Source organism: Vanellus vanellus, assembly GCF_965231255.1.
Source record: "Vanellus vanellus genome assembly, chromosome: 3".
NCBI classification, from domain to species: Eukaryota; Metazoa; Chordata; class Aves; order Charadriiformes; family Charadriidae; genus Vanellus; species Vanellus vanellus.
In genome coordinates, this window is record NC_138907.1 from 66,199,038 (window position 1) to 66,216,889 (window position 17,852).

Here is a 17,852-nt window from a genome sequence, read left to right on the forward strand (position 1 = left end):
TTACATTGGTGAAACAGGCAGGCTGTCACTGAAAAGTTAGATAACAGAAGCCTTTTTTTTCTGTATGGCTCCCCTTCCACCTCACCTCTCCACTCTGCAGTTTGGGATTGGTTTGATTTGACAAAGGTAAATGATAGTTTTATATGGGAAATCATTATATTCTGATATAATAAATGGATGCACACACAAAAAGCAAAGCTGCGCAGAGCAGTACCTTCCGGCCAGCTGGATCCCAGCCTCTGAGATCTCTTTTCTGGGCTATTTGAATGTGACAGCCACGGGTTTGACGTGATACGACTTTAGCTCATGGTCTATGCTCCAGGCACTGGAGGAAGTATCTGGCAAGAAGTAATGTGGTGTCTGAACAGATATTTCCCGTCTTCTCAAAGAAAAAGGCAGCTGGTTGGAGAAAACCACTGCAGGACCCACACAGAAAACATCTAAACTAATAAGCAGTGAGGAGCAGGGACTGACGGACTAGCAGAGGGAACGGTAGGGAGCTCAAGTCTCTTAGTCCACGTTCAGGCTGGCCCATCCTGAACCCGCGCCATACATGAGCACGGCTTAGCACCAGCTGGCACACACCAAACCCGTGCCCAGCGCGGCCCCCGCAGCAGGAATGACCCTGGGCCACAGCTGGGGCTCAGGCAGGGGCATGTTTCACACAGTGCCACCAGCTCGGCCACGCAGCCCACAGGCTGCATTACGCAATTCCTAGTCCTGGTGTCAACAGAAAATACGTAAAGGTACACCAGAGGCTAAACTCATGTTTAACCTGCTACTCAAAAAAAAAAAAAAAAAGGTGACTAAAGTAGGTTTTGAAGTCATCACGTGAGCATTTAAATAAATCAAAAGCGATAATGACACTGCAGTTCCATGGGGAGCTGTCACGTACCCAACTTACATGAAATGCAGACTACCGGGTTACAGATACCTAAGATCTAAATGCAGGCCTTTGGATCACAGGGCCACATTTTCAAAGAGTAGTTCACCCAACAGTTCCCATTTCCACTTCTGATCACTTCCAGATGTGATCGGCACTTGCAGACTCTGTGGTTCTTACAACATGATGAGCTGTGTCATAAACAAATAACAAACACTTCTGCGGAGATGGCTGAAACACAAACAGCAAGCCTGCGGCCTTGCCTCCTACGCCACAACTACTGCAGAACGACTGTTCAGAATCCCATCTGAAACATCTGCTGGGAATTTCAGAGTCCTTTCTGCATCTCTGACAGGTGGCCTGGTCGGAGGTAAGGAACAAGCAACAAACCCAGTGACTGGAGAATCTCCCTAAGGCTTTCTTTGGTGTTTTTAAGTCTAATTTGAGCAACAAAGACTATTTCTCATATATACAGAGGAACGTGGAGATGATCAGCTCTGCCAATTACTAGCCTGTTGCTAATCTGTCGTTTGTAAGACAGCCTTCAAAGCCACACTGCTTACTGCACAGAACTTCAAAACATCTCAGGGGAAACACAAGGCAGTGTTCCTCATGGCGTGACAGTCTGATTTTAAGTGGAATGATGAGAGGACTTTTGAAAGGGCTGTTTGAAGCCCCAATTTCCTACGGACAATGAGTATGGGGGTGCTCCACCACCTTTGCTCTTGAATGGGAAGAAATGCCCTCTTCCAAATCACATGTTAATGGCAGACTGAGATGGAAAAAAGCATCAAAGCACAGAGGGTCCTCCAAATCCCTGGTACTCACCCACACCTGAGAAAGAGGAATTTCTAAGGATGACTTCATCACTATCCTATCTTCCAAAGACCTCTTTCAGAGAAAAAGGGATATAATTCTTCAAACCCTTTGCTAGCGTGCTGGAGACCTGCTTTTGCAATGGGAGAGTTCTTCCCTTTAGACCTGATACACCTCTCGGATGCCCTTCATTCTGGGCTTGTCTGTGCAGCAGGTGGAGGTACGCTTCATTTGCAGACGACACTAAACTGGGGGGGCGTGTTGATCTGCTTGAGGGTAGATTGGCTCTGCAGAGGGATCTGGACAGGCTGGACAGATGGGCTGAGGCCAATGGTATGAGGTTCAACAAGGCCAAGTGTCGGGTCCTGCACTTGGGTCACAACAACCCCATGCAGCGCTACAGACTGGGGGCGGAGTGGCTCGAAAGCTGCCTGGCAGAAAAGGACCTGGGGGTGTTGGTGGACAACCGGCTGAGCATGAGCCAGCAGTGTGCCCAGGCAGCCAAGAAGGCCAACACCATCCTGGCCTGCATCAGGAATAGTGTGGTGAGCCGGACTAGGGAAGTAATCATCCCCCTGTACTCGGCACTGGTGAGGCCTCACCTCGAGTACTGTGTTCAGTTTTGGGCCCCTCACTACAAGAAGGACATTGAGGTGTTGGAGCGTGTCCAGAGAAGGGCTACAAAGCTGGTGAAGGGTCTGGAGGACAAACCTTATGAGGAACGACTGAGGGATCTGGGGTTGTTTAGCCTGGAGAAGAGGAGGCTGAGGGGAGACCTTATCACCCTCTACAACTACCTGAAAGGAGGTTTTAGAGAGATGGGAGCTGACCTCTTCTCCCTGGCGACAAGTGATAGGACAAGAGGAAATGGGTTCAAGTTATGTCAGGGCAGGTTTAGATTAGATGTTAGGAAGCATTTTTTCACTGAAAGGGTTATTAAACATTGGAATAAGCTGCCCAGAGAGGTGGTGGATTCACCATCCCTGGAGGTGTTTAAGAAAAGGGTAGATGAGGTGCTTAGGGACATGGTTTAGGAGTGGTGGTGTTTTTATCAGGGTAGGTTAATGGTTGGACTTGATGATCTTAAAGGTCCCTTCCAACCTCACTGATTCTATGATTCTATGATTCTATGATTCCCTTGACCTGTCACATAAGTGCCACCACCAGTGGAGACGGGGCAGCCGGGATACCTGGGTCCAGATACTGGTGTCTGATCCATACTTGCATTTATTAATTGCAATATAATAATGTCAACCTTATTCATGTAAGACACTATTTAAGCATATTGAAAATTGGGAAATCAAGCAGGAAAGGCTGGGAATTTTGCTGTTGGCTTCAATGGAGCCTGGACCACATGATGTAAGTAAGAATTCACATTTGCATAACAAGGAAGCAGAGGGTGGGTTGTGTCTGATTTACCCTGAATTGAAATGTCTGTTAAATATCAAACGAGCTGTTGAAACATGGTTCTTCTTCGTCAGGGATTGCCCAAGGGAAAATAAGCTTTTTCAGGTGTGCTGTATTAGAGTGATCATACCTCGATTCAATGTCATTTCTTTAGCCACCAGTACAGGCGCCTGCAAGAACTTCATCCATCTCCAGAAAGGATGAGTTATGACAGACTGGGCTGAATACAGAAGTTGCCAAAAACTTGTAGTTTTCATGCTCCATTCAAACTTTATGCTTTAATGCAAACATTTTGAATTTTCTCTTTTTTGTGTGTGTGTGTAAATATAAAACACAGAGAGTTACTGGCAAGCAGTCTTGACATGGGAAACATTAACGCATCTCACTTTTAACAGTGAAGTTCCCCTTAAAAGTTAAACCTGATCTTAACCTTGGCTCCCAAGACAAATATTCTGTAGTTTACTTCATGTGGAGCACATTATGTTTGGCTCCAAAACAGTTTGTGTCAAAAGCAATTATTTCTGTTCTCTAATCGCAGTCACAACAACGAGCAAGGTTTAGAATATAAAATAAATATATGCAACTTTCTGACTGCCCGATGCTTTAACTGCTTCAGCATCTGATCATTCCTGTTAAGTAACGAGGCGTAGCTGGGCATAACCATTCTGGATGGCAAGGTACGTTAGATGTGCTGCACACATCCCTTTTCGTTTTGTCCAGAAGACCTTATTACTCGTACACCTGGAAGAAGAGGGAGATGACTGCATTTATTTTTAATAACTAAGTACATTCAAAACAATTTCTGTTCTTCTGAGCAAGAGAATGACGCCCTGATAAATGTACTCATGCTGGCTGACCTTTACCATCGATATCAAATGATTACATTCCATTTTGCATTGCCGTTTGATTTCCCCAAGTCATTTTATAATTTGAGACTTAAAGCATACACGCCGTTTTTATGTACCTTTTTAATTTGGGGTGAAGTAGGTGATTTTTCTAAGAGTCAATAAATACGTGCCGCTGAGGACTCTAGGGCGCAATTCCCCCCCTCCGGAATTATCCCCTCGAGCCACAAGAAGGGGCAGGTACCAGCGGCAAATCTGTAACACCTCCAGTTCCAGCTGAGCCTGCACGCCGACACGACACCCCAGCCAGGCGGGGGGATACCCGCCTGCCCGGGCAGCGACGCGGGAACGGGGCACGGGCAGAGCCACGGCTCCACAGCCCGCTCCCCCCTTCCCCCCCTCCCCCATACACACGGCAGCACTGGAAACCAGCCTGTCCGGTGGAAGCTCTGCTTTATTGCTCCCTCTGCTAAAAGCCCGGCTTACACCAAATGGTTTGACCTTGCTATGACTTCTGACAGCCCGCCCAGCCTTTAAAAATCATTAAATAGCCACTTCTGTCAAAGTCCTGAGGAAAAAGCAGGGCAGGAGGAAACAAAGCCTACAGTGTTGTTGGTTTTCAAGTTTTTTTAAGTTCACCCACATCTAGATTGTAGGCTTAAGACCGTAACTTTACTGCGTTCAGCACAGGTTCCCCAGTGCTTAAGAACCTGTGCTGGCGAGACAGGGTACTCAGGTAGCAGATGTTAATAACAGCACGATTGCTTTTTATAATTTGATTATTTTTGTTTCTCAGCAAATTCTAAAATATTACCGTTGTGAAACATGGTATAATAATGACATGCTAAGCGGGATGAATATACTTCTCCAGTACTATTTTGAGAAAGTCATGAAAAGCACTGCATCTCTGAGAGCGCAGGGTTGTTTTTTTTTTTTTTCTGTTTAATTTAATTTACATAATTAGAAGGAAAATAAGACATAAGCCTGAAATAACATAGAAATAAAACATGATCTTATGTCTAGTCACCTGCCAATTACTTCTACACTGAAAAGCAAATAAAATCCCCCAAACCCTTAAAAATTAAAGTGACAGAGATTCAGTTGTAAATTGAAAGAGAACTAAAATGGAATTCACCAAACAGGATGTGCTCCCTCTCTTCCCTCTTCTGCGCTCATGCCACACAATAAATAATTCTGCGAAAAAGTCGACCCGTGGAATTGCTTTATTTATTTAGGCAGTGTGTATGCCTTTCTCCATAGACCTGCCAAACATACCTTCCCACAGACTTGCTGCTCTGGTCCTGGGCCTCTCTTAAATGACAGACAAGAATCCCCTACGAATTAGGTTGAGACCATCATATTCCTTTTCACATTTAAGTAAATCCAGATTTGAACTTAGGTTTTCAAAGGTGGAAGGCTAGTGGAAGGCAAGTATATTTCATGCTTCGAGGGGAGGTAAAGTTACCTCTGCTCTACAAATGACATAAAGTAATTCCCAAAGAAATTTGACAATAGTACGGACTCAGATCACAGTAAATTATATCACTTGGCAGCTAAACTGGAGAACTAAGTCCAGAATTGCCAACAAAACTCAAGACACACGTTTGGATATATGGAAAGCTTTGCGATTTCTAACAGAAAGGAGCCTGCCCGGGCATCTTATGAGACTCATAAAGAACCTTATCAGCTGGAAAAGAGTGTGTAAATTCTGAGGATCAGATGAAAGTTTTTTGCCTTTTTTTTTTAAATAAAAGCATTCGAAAGGAGAAGATAGAACAGACAGACCATCTGCAATGTAACCACATAAAAGACCCCTGGGCAAATCCAAACCCATTAGCAGAAGTGCTTGACAAATCTGCCAAAGAGCCAGATGCTGCTTACGGAGGAGCCTCTTTCCCTACTTGTCATCTGGATCCTCTGACTTCTGTTCCCAGAGGAGGACAAAGACGACCGATGCTCAGACCAAGCTGTGTGTGGAGAGAGCCGAGGCACGGAATCACTCTCTGATAAGGATACTTTAACATAAATAGAGGACACCAAGTCTGAAATATTAAAAGGAAAACAGCTTTAACAAGTGTGTCAGTCATGTGTGGAAGATGCAGATATTAGAAAACAGAAAGAAAACTTGCAATTAGTTTATTTGCATGTGGTCTCTTTTTATATGGATTTTTTTGGTTCATTCTCTTCTTGTTTCCTTTTTTTTTCTAATGACTGATCAGGATCTAGTAGGATGGGAAAGAGGTGATTTTTGGCATGCTAAATACTAGCACATCATACTAACTGCACGGTGTTCCTTAAATGCTGACTGAGTACATAGACTGAGCGATGGTATTTAAAATGTGTCTGAACAGGTTGTGAAATATCCAGCCAAGAACTCACACTTAAAAATATTTGAGGAAAAAAAAGTAACCTGTATCAATCTCAGAATAGGGGATTTGGATCTAAATGGCCATTTTTTTTTTGAATGTCTGCATTCTTCTAAGCATCTATTCAACTGGATTTGAAGTGCAAAGTAGGTGGAATCAAATACTTTTCCTATTCAGACTCACCAATGGTAAAAAATATTTGGAGTATCCAAGAGGTCAAAGAAGCTGGAACAGGGTCTGAATTAGTTCTCCTGTGTACTGCTGTAATGCGATATGACAGAGCAAAAAATAGACCGAGGGAGAACGAAACAGAGCTCCTTCTCATTGTGATTGCATATGCCACACTTGAAGAATCAACAGTGTCATTTTATGGCTCAAAATCCAGTTCAATTTTAGAATAAAGCTCTAAGAAACTACTGGATTTAGTAAAAGTACTTGCAGGTATAATCCTAGGCTATCTTCTTTCACTCAAAAAAAGTATTTACCCTATCCCAAGACATTCCTGAAGCTTCAAAAATTTTAAATTCTGATTGCTACATTATTTAATACAGAAATACATGCACTCCTTTTCCCTCTCTTTGAAATCCAGGAAGACTAGGTACACCAAAAAGTACCGTGACTTAGCAGATCGACAGATTCAGTAGAAACTAGTCAAAACGTGGGGTGGGTAGGGAGGAAGAACAGAGAGGGAGAGGGAAGTATAGCGAATGCTCACTCTGAGAGTCAATGCCCATCTTTTAAAGGCCAATCACTTGGACCTTGCCCACCTGCTTTGCAGAGCATCAATACACTCGCCTTCCAGAGAAAGGAACTTCAGCCAGGCCACTGACTGCCAGACTGACCTGCTGGAACTGCTGGCAATCCAAGGGCCCTTCGCAGCGAGCTGACGAATGCTGCCTGGCCTATAATGCGGCGTGAAGGACGCACATAAAAGTGAACGCAAATACCATCTATCTATGCAACTGGTCGTAGCTCAGGCTGTATGTTGGGCTACCGGTGCCCACACCACGACCCGACAGAAGCAAGCTGTGTCACAGGCAGGTGGGGAGGACGCCGGCCCGCTCACCCACGCTGGTATCTGATCCATCCGAGATAGATGAGTAACAACCAGGTGCGCGCTAAGCCCCTGGGATGGCTTTGGTCCTGCTCCCTCCATACACCTGCAGCTCCAGCTACAGAAAGTGAATGGGGGAGAGTGACAACAGCCGTGCAAATGGACTCAAAATTGCATTGAACTGCTGCCATCAGCATATATGTTACATTGCGCCACCTCTTTATCCAGTAGTAAAGGCAGTAGGACATATATCGTTATCTTTTCTGCCTGGTGTAAAAATAGCTGCTGTAGTCACCCAAGTTATGCTGTGCAACAGCACCCACGTATAAAAGGGAGCATAGAGGGGATGGGAGATACCAATAGAAGAACTCTACTGCGCACTGCTGTACCTGTGCTCCTAACAAGTTGTTCTGAAATGGGGACTAATGGATTACATTGATTATTTCAATGTGCTTTCAAGAATCTTTGATTACAATATTAATGTTAAATTGTCTGTGTACTTTTTTGTTTATAGGTTGCCATTCCTGGTTGAAAGTTATTACTATGAGCAAGTTGCTTTTAGTGTGCTGCTTATATATGAAATTTTGGAAATTTTTATTGCCTTCTTTTCAGTTCTTCAGCAGTCCCTTTTCTGGTTTTGGTTGTTGGGGGTTTTCTTAGTTCTTAACTGCCATTAATTCTTGGTTACTGACACAGGTCCAGAGCTTCATTTTTGCCAGCTTTTCCCAGACCCTATAAAGAGCACTAACCTGCACTGAGGTTGAAGGGCACTCACTATCCCGTTGCCTACAAAGGCAGACTGCAGGTAACAGGAGTTCAGCACTCTTGAGCAGGCTCAAAACTCACAAGGCACTTCAGAATGCACCATTCCGTCAAAACCATTAACCATAGAAATATACAGGATGGTTCCAGTCCTCCTCACAACCAACCACAAACATTCACATAAAAAACTTCCTTTCTCTGAAGAAGGACATGTGGAAGAAAGAACGACGAGAAGAGTTTAAAACAGAGATGTGGACACAGCAATATCCTGGGAGTCACCCCCGTATAATAGCAGTGTGTAGGCCAGGAATTACTCAAGATGATAGAAAATTTTCTCACAGATCAGTCTGGGATAAGAAAATGTGTGCTGGTTACAGGATACTCTGGTTCAAATGCCCACTCCAAGAAACATGTAATAGTCGTACCAAGTGGAAATGGCTTTCATAACAGCCTAATATTTAGGACATTTACTTAAGATATGTAAGACATAAAGTCATATCCAATGAAGACATATATATAAAACAGCAACCGCTTTTTAATGCATATATGTGTGTATTTGTTGAGTGAAAACTGGGAAAAAATAAGCAGTCATGAAATATTTTAAGAGCAGGTGGTTCAAGCCATTATTCAATAGGATTTTAATCATTTTCAATATACACCTAAGCATACATTAATGATGGCAGATTTCGAAGGGGACAGCAAATAAAATAAATCCTTCACATTTAAATGAGTACATTGCGATTTCTAACAGAAAGGAGCCTGCACAGGCATCTTATGAGACTCATAAAGAACTTTATCAGCTGGAAAGGAGTGTGTAAATTCTGAGGATCAGATGAAATTTTTTTTCCTTTTTTTTTTAAAATAAAAGCGCTCAAAAAGAGAAGATAGAACAGACAATCTGCTCTTGCACAGTATTTTGTATTATCTCCTCTATTTCATAAATAGGATATATTCTTACCAACAGATAACAATAAACTTGGACCTGTTAGAATAGCGTGTTTCTCCCTTTGCCAGAGACCTTTATCTTGCTTCCAGATGCAATAGATTTTTTCTATTTTAAAAATAGGTTTTAAATTATTAGCAGTGGTTGGTTCTTACAGTCCAGTAGCACAAATCCATCCTAGAAAGCTCTTATCTTTCATAGTATGTGATGTTAGACAAAAAGATTATCCACTTGCACTTAAGGGCAACTCCAAAATCTCCAATTTACTTCTACTAACAATTCTGTTAAAACCTTTTTTAACTTTTTTTTTTTTTTTTTTTTTTTTAGTAAGGTGATATAAATTTCCAACAAGTGTTCAAAACTTCTTGGGTTTTTTTGCTTTCATTTATTCCAAAGTCTGACCCACCACTGATTCAGGTTAATGGAAGTCTTAACGCTGACATGATCTAGCTTGGGATCACCCAGAGAAATTATTACTAATATAATAGAAAATATTTTATGCCTGATTAAAAAAAAAAAAACAACAAACCAACAGGAATTTGTAACAGACCTGAAATATAAAAAGTACATTAATTTGATTGTTAAAGCCACAGGGATCTGTTAATATAAACCATTCAAATATTTCCCTGTGATGTCATCAGTTACCATGTGTTTGCACTCTAAATAGATTATTGTAATTTCTGTAAACATATCGAATATATTTTTAGGACTCTTTGGGGGCTTGATCCAGGGCCAACAAAAACCAACGGGCAGACAGGGACCAGCTTCAATAGGCCTCGGGTAATCAGAAGACTAAATTTCTAAAGTTAACGAATGAGAACATCATCGTGCGGCCGGCACAGAGATACCACAGACTGCTCTAAAAATAGGAAAGACTTGCGCTGCCTGAAAACTACATGCCTGAAAAGACACCGTACATAGCAAGGCAACATACTCCTTGTAGCAACTGTCGCGCAATTGTTGTGGGTGCTGCGTGTCATTCAGTTACATGTATCTGCATAGTCGTCTCCCTAACTGTATTATTTTGATTGACTCAAACCACCTAAGTGGCACGCAGACTAAATACGTGCACCCAACCTTTAATAAGTAACAGATTTGTATAAAACATCCTCTCAGCTGGGAGCTAAGCCTCTGTGTCCCAGAATGCAGCCTTTATGAGAAATCTTATTCCACAACATAGTTATTTTAAAATTGGAAAATTGTGATACGTTTTTTGCCAGCCACTGTCTTGACTGAGAAGTCCGGGCTTGATCCTGCCAAACTGTTCTCCTAGGTGAAGTGTTTACAACTACAGTGGCCTCACTGACATGAATGCTGTGTTCTGACAGACATATACTATCCCTGCTGTTGACGGGATTTTTTCTCGCAGTTCCCAAAATTGCTCATGGCAATCTTTCAATTTCAACTTTATTTATTCTGCCTTTTCATAGCAAATTTGTGTTGCTGTATCCGTTCCTTTTTATAGTTTGCCCCAAGAAATACTAGCAGCTAGTCACAAAGTATTTTTTCCTGGCTAAAGAGTAATTTTATTATTGCATGTATTCCCTTCTGGAACTGACCAGTTTTGCAGAAAAGCAGAATCTGTAAAAGAAAAACAAATGCTTTCATTGCCTTTGCTCATATTATGTATCTAGCTGGTCTTCTTGCAATAAGTCAGCAGTGCAACAGGTGATTGCTGGTGGAGTCTGCATGGTTGCTCAGGAGAAGAGGGATACAGTAAGCTGTCTTCACAGTCAATAGACAGCAGATCAGATAAATGGCATCTTGGAAGTGCCTACCTTACACATCTACCTCAGGGTGAGATGAGTCTCACCTTCAGAGGCTGCATCAGAGTCCTCTCAATATCTCATTTCCTCAAATGAAGCCCGTTTATCACACCATTATGATCTGCAGATTGTTCAGTGTGAGACACAGTCGAGCTACGCTACTCCTGACGCAGAATAGCATTTAAATTACCCTCTGGCCAAGATAAGCTACACGTGGTTCACAGACAACCAACCCTTACCTTCTAAAAAAACATGGACGAGTGGATGAGGAGAAAATGAGGGAGCATAATGAGGCTAGGCAACACATACGAAAGCTTGGTCGTCTGAGCTTCCCCACTTTTACTGCACAACCAATATTTATTTTTTCTACTGTAATCACTGAAACTTTAATGACAACTTCCACAGCTATTGCTGGCTTTTCTTGCTTGGCACTTCAATCGTAAAGCTCCTCTTCACCATGTAACAATAAACATTTCTTGTTCGTCTCTCGAACTGCAAATGAATGAGAAGGTACTACTGGTCTCACTCTCCTAGGAATGGGTATGCAGAGGGCCAACCGTGTTCAAACAGTCATGGGAAAGGCATGACAGCTTCATCACAGAATCTGTCAGATGACCTGAAAAGCTTGGATTTGGGTTGAGGAGTTACAATGTTAGATCTGGTAAATACGGACAATTACATGGCATTAAAATAAAGCCAATATCTGACTGAAAGAATCAACCATCATCATCATCCTGAGATAAGACTGTGAAGGTCTTGTTGAGAGAATTAGTCAGTGAAAGAGAAATCTCAGGTGTATTTTACACAGTCCAAACTGCTGAGATGAAACACTTCTGATGATCCGGTTGTCCAGAGTAAGATACAGAAGTTACATGTTATTTTCCTTTTCATTTTTGTTAAATGTACGGATGCCCATGGAGACACTGTTCAGTAATGAACTCATGCAGTATTAGCATAGCTCAGGTGCAGTAAGCATAGTGAACATTGTATTCACAACAGGGCCCCCAAATTGCAGAGGAAAACCTTGGTCAAGTGAACTGAAGTAGCTCTCACTGGCATTCAACACCATCTATTAACTTGTGAATGCATTAATGACGGTAATTGCCTCTCTGCGTGTGCGTGCACTCTATAGCCTGACCAATGAAAAACCATGAGTAGGTATCAAAATGAGACCAGTGAGAAAATGTGAAAGCCCGTTTCTCATTCAGAAGTTTTAAGAGAGACTTTTAAGATGACGAAACAGAAACAGGATTTCATATCTTTTAAATCTTACTATGTGGTACACTTTGAAGCGGTGTGGGTGTGGAAGAACAGAACAGCAATCATCTGATGAACAGCTGCAATCTATGCTAAGAGCCCCACCGAAACCCATATTAAATTGAAATATTGGAGACCTTTTTGAAACGCATAAAAAAAATCCCTCTGTGCTTTTTTGGGCAGCCAGTTTATCAGGCAACTGTGTCTGTGCGTATGATTCAGTACTAACCAGTGATCATCATCAGTGAATTTGTCGTTCACTAATACGTAGGAACGAACTTGGTCTACCTGGTACTAATGCAATAGCTATAATGCCTCCAATTACACTCTTCCTACACTATCTGATAAAGTTTTAAAAGGGAGGATTTACCTGAGTGGCTTGTTTTCACTTTCTTTTGCTTTTATATATTTTTTTTAAAAGTATATAAAGGAAAAGACAAGTCAGGAAGGATGAACATAGCTTGAGATATTGGATCCACAGGTTTGTAGTAACAATTATGCAACAAGAATGGAGGCTGCTTACTCCAGAGGGCTTAGCTTTAACCGACCAATACAAAGATCCATTGCCTTTCTGTGAATACACAAGTAATGTCTTTTTGACTCCACTACGTATTTTCGCAAGTTAATTTGTCAGCTAACTTTTGTCCCAAGCTTACAAAACTACTTGTCAAAATCTTCAAGTTTTCCCCCTTTTCCCCCGTAGATATCATCTTCACAATGTAAAGATCATGGTTTAAAGAGGGAAAGTATAAGAAATATATGGCCATTTTTCTTTAGTCTCCCAGGAAAAAAAGAAACCGTGTCTCGGCTGTCAGAAAAATCTCCTCAGTTCTTCTTTAGACTCTTCTATCCTCTCCAGAGAGTAAAAAAGATTGATTTTTTTTTTTTCCCCATAATCAGTGGACTTTGAGGAAGCAGCAGCAGACCCTGCTAAATTTCCATTTGCAGGGACTTCCTCTCCCTCCCCTCATATCTCTCCTCCCTATTTCATTTTATAGCCCAGAAACCCAATGTTCGTTGTCAGATCTCGATTCCTGATGCTACTTTGGTCTTACAGTGGAATCCCTGGCTGGCCTGGTGGGAAGGGAAGGGAAGGGAAGGGAAGGGAAGGGAAGGGAAGGGAAGGGAAGGGAAGGGAAGGGAAGGGAAGGGAAGGGAAGGGAAGGGAAGGGAAGGGAAGGGAAGGGAAGGGAAGGGAAGGGAAGGGAAGGGAAGGGAAGGGAAGGGAAGGGAAGGGAAGGGAAGGGAAGGGAAGGGAAGGGAAGGGAAGGGAAGGGAAGGGAAGGGAAGGGAAGGGAAGGGAAGGGAAGGGAAGGGAAGGGAAGGGAAGGGAAGGGAAGGGAAGGGAAGGGAAGGGAAGGGAAGGGAAGGGAAGGGAAGGGAAGGGAAGGGAAGGGAAGGGAAGGGAAGGGAAGGGAAGGGAAGGGAAGGGAAGGGAAGGGAAGGGAAGGGAAGGGAAGGGAAGGGAAGGGAAGGGAAGGGAAGGGAAGGGAAGGGAAGGGAAGGGAAGGGAAGGGAAGGGAAGGGAAGGGAAGGGAAGGGAAGGGAAGGGAAGGGAAGGGAAGGGAAGGGAAGGGAAGGGAAGGGAAGGGAAGGGAAGGGAAGGGAAGGGAAGGGAAGGGAAGGGAAGGGAAGGGAAGGGAAGGGAAGGGAAGGGAAGGGAAGGGAAGGGAAGGGAAGGGAAGGGAAGGGAAGGGAAGGGAAGGGAAGGGAAGGGAAGGGAAGGGAAGGGAAGGGAAGGGAAGGGAAGGGAAGGGAAGGGAAGGGAAGGGAAGGGAAGGGAAGGGAAGGGAAGGGAAGGGAAGGGAAGGGAAGGGAAGGGAAGGGAAGGGAAGGGAAGGGAAGGGAAGGGAAGGGAAGGGAAGGGAAGGGAAGGGAAGGGAAGGGAAGGGAAGGGAAGGGAAGGGAAGGGAAGGGAAGGGAAGGGAAGGGAAGGGAAGGGAAGGGAAGGGAAGGGAAGGGAAGGGAAGGGAAGGGAAGGGAAGGGAAGGGAAGGGAAGGGGAAGGGAAGGGAAGGGAAGGGAAGGGAAGGGAAGATTTGGGGGTAGCAGAGATGTGTTCATCAAGTAGTCCGTTGTCTCAAAGAAAGATGATGCCCTGTGATGTGTGGCCAAACTGAACATGCTGTAGCTGAGTGTGAGCAGGAGTCTGGGATTTGGTATTTATCATTTTACCAGACTTCAGAATCACACCTACTCTAGTGTTTAACTCATTTCCACAGCAAGGTCTTGAGGTACGAGGCTGTAAGTTTAGCTTGCAAGTTTTAAGGCAAGAAAACACTCCCTTATTAGAATTAAAATTACTTATTTTATTATGTATGTAAAAAGGGAGCTCATTAATAACTGCAAACAAGTTAACTTCCGTGCACTGAACTAAACTTCAGCAATTCTTGTATGACATTAAATTCAATGTAGGAGCTGTTCAGCATACTCGGGATTGGTACCATTTTAAAATATACCCACCGCATAAGAAAATTAAGAGCAATGTATGTTTATAGGATCTGAACACAGGAACTTCTCCTCCTAACCTCGCTAGTGAATTTGATACAGGGCCATCGTGCCAGAGTTGTCACCCATGTGTGCTACTCCTGTCTTTTCCAGACCTGTAGCACACCGGTTGGCAAGTCCCAACTGTTTACTGCCTCTGTCTTACACACCGATAGCTCCAGAAAGATATAAGCACTTTGTATGACTGGATGGCTATCCAGACATGCAGGGTGAACTTGATTTTTATTATAAAATTATGAAGAAAGAATGCCATAACATTGATAGAGCCACAATACCACCATGATTAGGTATAATGCTACCATTTAGGTATAATATCTAAACATTTTGGGATAAAAGGAAGTATTCACAAGCAGTTCATAGGGATTTGGCAAAATAACTCCCAAGTAACTTCGACAGAATTTGTAAGACAAAGCCGTTTGTGGATCAAAATTTGTGATAGAGATACTGAAATCATGCATGTTTCCTTTTGTGTTTATGACACACCGGTCCACCCCAACTTCAATTCTTAACTACAGTTCCCTCTCCATCTGTGCGGTTTACCTGTCTGTCAAGATAACAACCATCTTCTAGAAATCAATGCTGGCAATGGTCGATTTTTACTGTGTGTATAGCTGGACACTTCTGGAAAGCATTTTTTTGATATGCTGCATAGGTTAGTAAAGTCCCTTAAAAAATTTACTAGTCACATCTGCAGTTTGAATGTTTCTTCTAAAAGACAAACCAAGGCCAAGCAAGACAAAGAATCTGCTGATACACACATGTCACTCCAAGAATTCTCCTGACAAAGTTCCCACACCCAATTTAATTACTTCCCTACTGTAAAAACACTTTCCATCTGCATTTATTGTAATAGTTTCAAATCCAAAACCAACAGACTATAAAGCTAGCTAAATAAATGAATGATATTGGCCTTAGGTCCCAAGCCAGGAGCTATTCTGTAAGGCTGTGTGTCTCCAGCATTCATTTTTATGCTGATGTTTCATTTTATGTGCAATGTTTTCACTTAAGCCTTGTTTAGAGAAGAATTACCTTGCTCCAGGCTCTAAAGTTTTACGTGCTGCGCGGTGCCCTCTAGCGCCGCTCCAGCCAAAGGTCTGTCAGAGATTCCCCTGCAAGACCAAAGTCGCATCGCGAATCGAGATCTGACCAAAAAAACCCGCTTCAGGCTGTATACGCAGCATTGCACACGTTCAGGCCCGGAGCATTAATCCCAAAAGTGTTTGATATATCCTCAAACTGAGGCTGCGGAGCTCGAAATGAAAAGCATTTTTGTTTGAAAATGCACCCTAAAAAATGAAACAACCAGATTTAGCCTCCAGACTGACTATTTGTAACATGGGTTCCCTTTTGCACTTGGGAGAAAAAAAGTATCCTATTCCTCACGCTTGGTATGAAGAATTTAACTACAGCTCATAAGAAATTTCCTGACATGCAGAGGTAATGAGAATACATTGTATTCTGGGTCCTCAGGTTCGTCGCAATATCATAGTCTGATGAAAGCACATCAGGCTATGGACTTCTTCACAGTTTCTAAAGACTTGAGATGTAACAGTGTCATTTGGACAAGCAGGACACTTAAAACGATGCACATGCACAAGTGTTTTGCTAAGTTGGGATTCTCCATGCCATCAAAGTACTTGGAAAGAGCTTGACCTTTATAATAAATTTTAATCCAAAGCAGCAGCACAGCAGATATATTTTTCACTTAGAAGTCACTAAACAAGGACTGAAGGGCAAAACATGTCTCCACCGAAGCCTGGGGCAAAAGTGCTACTGACTTCACTCAAAGCGTATTTGGACATTGAATTTTGTATTCCCTTGCATGCATTCAGTTCTTACTGAACTAAGTGAAAGGATGTATTAATAACTGACACAAAAATCTAATCAAAGAAATTCAGATGGTGCACAGCACAGCACAGCTCAAGCCACGGGTGTTATATTGGCCTTCGATACTGCAGAGGATCCTGCTGCAACGGTGGCACAAAGACATAGTTATGGATGGGATTTGGGGGCAAATTTAATCACAATATTAGTGTGACATCAGGTTTGTTTTGTGGCTCTCCCCTCCTAACTAAAGCTCCTGAGTTTTTGTGAAACTGAAATAGGTCTCCTAAACAGAAGCAAGACAAAGACAAAAGCACTTCAAGCCACAAAACTTGAAGAAAACTGTCCGTTGTTGTTCAACAGCTTACTAATCAACAGGAAGATGCACACAATTACTACTTCATGTGCTCAAACTCATACATACATGTACATAAAAGTGGAAAACATGGCAAATAAATCCATCTTTCCAAGTACATGATATTAGCAAAGACTAATTGGAAAAGTTTCTTTATAAAGAATGCATGGCCTTTTCCTAACTTAGGAACATAGTGGCATGTTTTGCCTAAGTGAAAACAAAGTTTTAATAAAGGTGAACTTTCCTAAGTATTATGTCCTAAATATTCCATATTATCAGTAAACTTCAAGACTCGGATATGCAGAAAAAGGATAAACAAAAGAAGTTACATTTGTTTACACAGATTTTCCTATACTATTTAACTGGATTATTTTTTTTTTTTTTAATTGAGGATGGCAATTCAGTGTTATGGCGCCACCTAAACTCAACAACCTAACTGCTAGCTCGCATCTTTAACTGGGAAAAAAGTCTTTCAGAGCGAAAACCATTAAAATCGATCCAACCATACGTTCTTTGCAAAACGGGTCTCTCGTGCTCTGATGCTACCTATCCCCAGCACAGCTCGGCGCTGTGGGCGGTCGGCGTTCGCCCTCCGGTACCGTACCTGGGATTCTGCGGCTCTGAACCATCTGACTCTGTACACGGTTTCTTTACCTGCAAAAGCAAATGAGTACCAGTTACTCTCACTTGAAACACAACTTCCTCGCTCACAGTTCACGCACTTACAGCGCTTAAAGTGGACCCAGCTCCGCTCACCCTGATCGCTATAAAATACTTCCCGCATTTTACAGCAGCAGTATGCAGTACTAAACAGTGTGTTTCATTATTATCCCATGAACAGCTGCCAACTGCACTTCCCCAGGCTCCATTAGTACGTAAAATGTTCAGCTAAAATAGCTTGGGAGCAGCCGAACTAGGAACAAAGAAAGCAAAGAGCCAGGTTCCCCACTTTGCAACGAGAAAGCCATACTGTTCTCAGCTCGGTAAAGAAATGTTTTCCCAATTGAAACTGCTTCTGTTTCCTGCGAAAGCTCACAATAATAAACACCAGATTCTGGGGCAAAGCG

At 42.7% G+C, this 17,852-nt stretch overlaps 1 protein-coding gene across 4 annotated transcripts in view; it reads right to left on the reverse strand.

Moving 5' to 3' along the window:
- The window catches only part of EYA4 (EYA transcriptional coactivator and phosphatase 4), a 159,798-nt gene that overhangs the window by 59,177 nt on the left and 82,769 nt on the right, over positions 1–17,852 (reverse strand). For all 4 annotated transcript variants that reach the window (XM_082481523.1, XM_082481522.1, XM_082481520.1 and 1 more), the window contains exon 3: positions 17,390–17,439. Coding sequence is in view for 3 of the 4 variants with exons in the window: in XM_082481522.1 (XP_082337648.1) it covers positions 17,390–17,439 (50 nt within the window). In the remaining variant the exon portion in view is untranslated. The remainder of the gene's footprint in view (positions 1–17,389; positions 17,440–17,852) is intronic.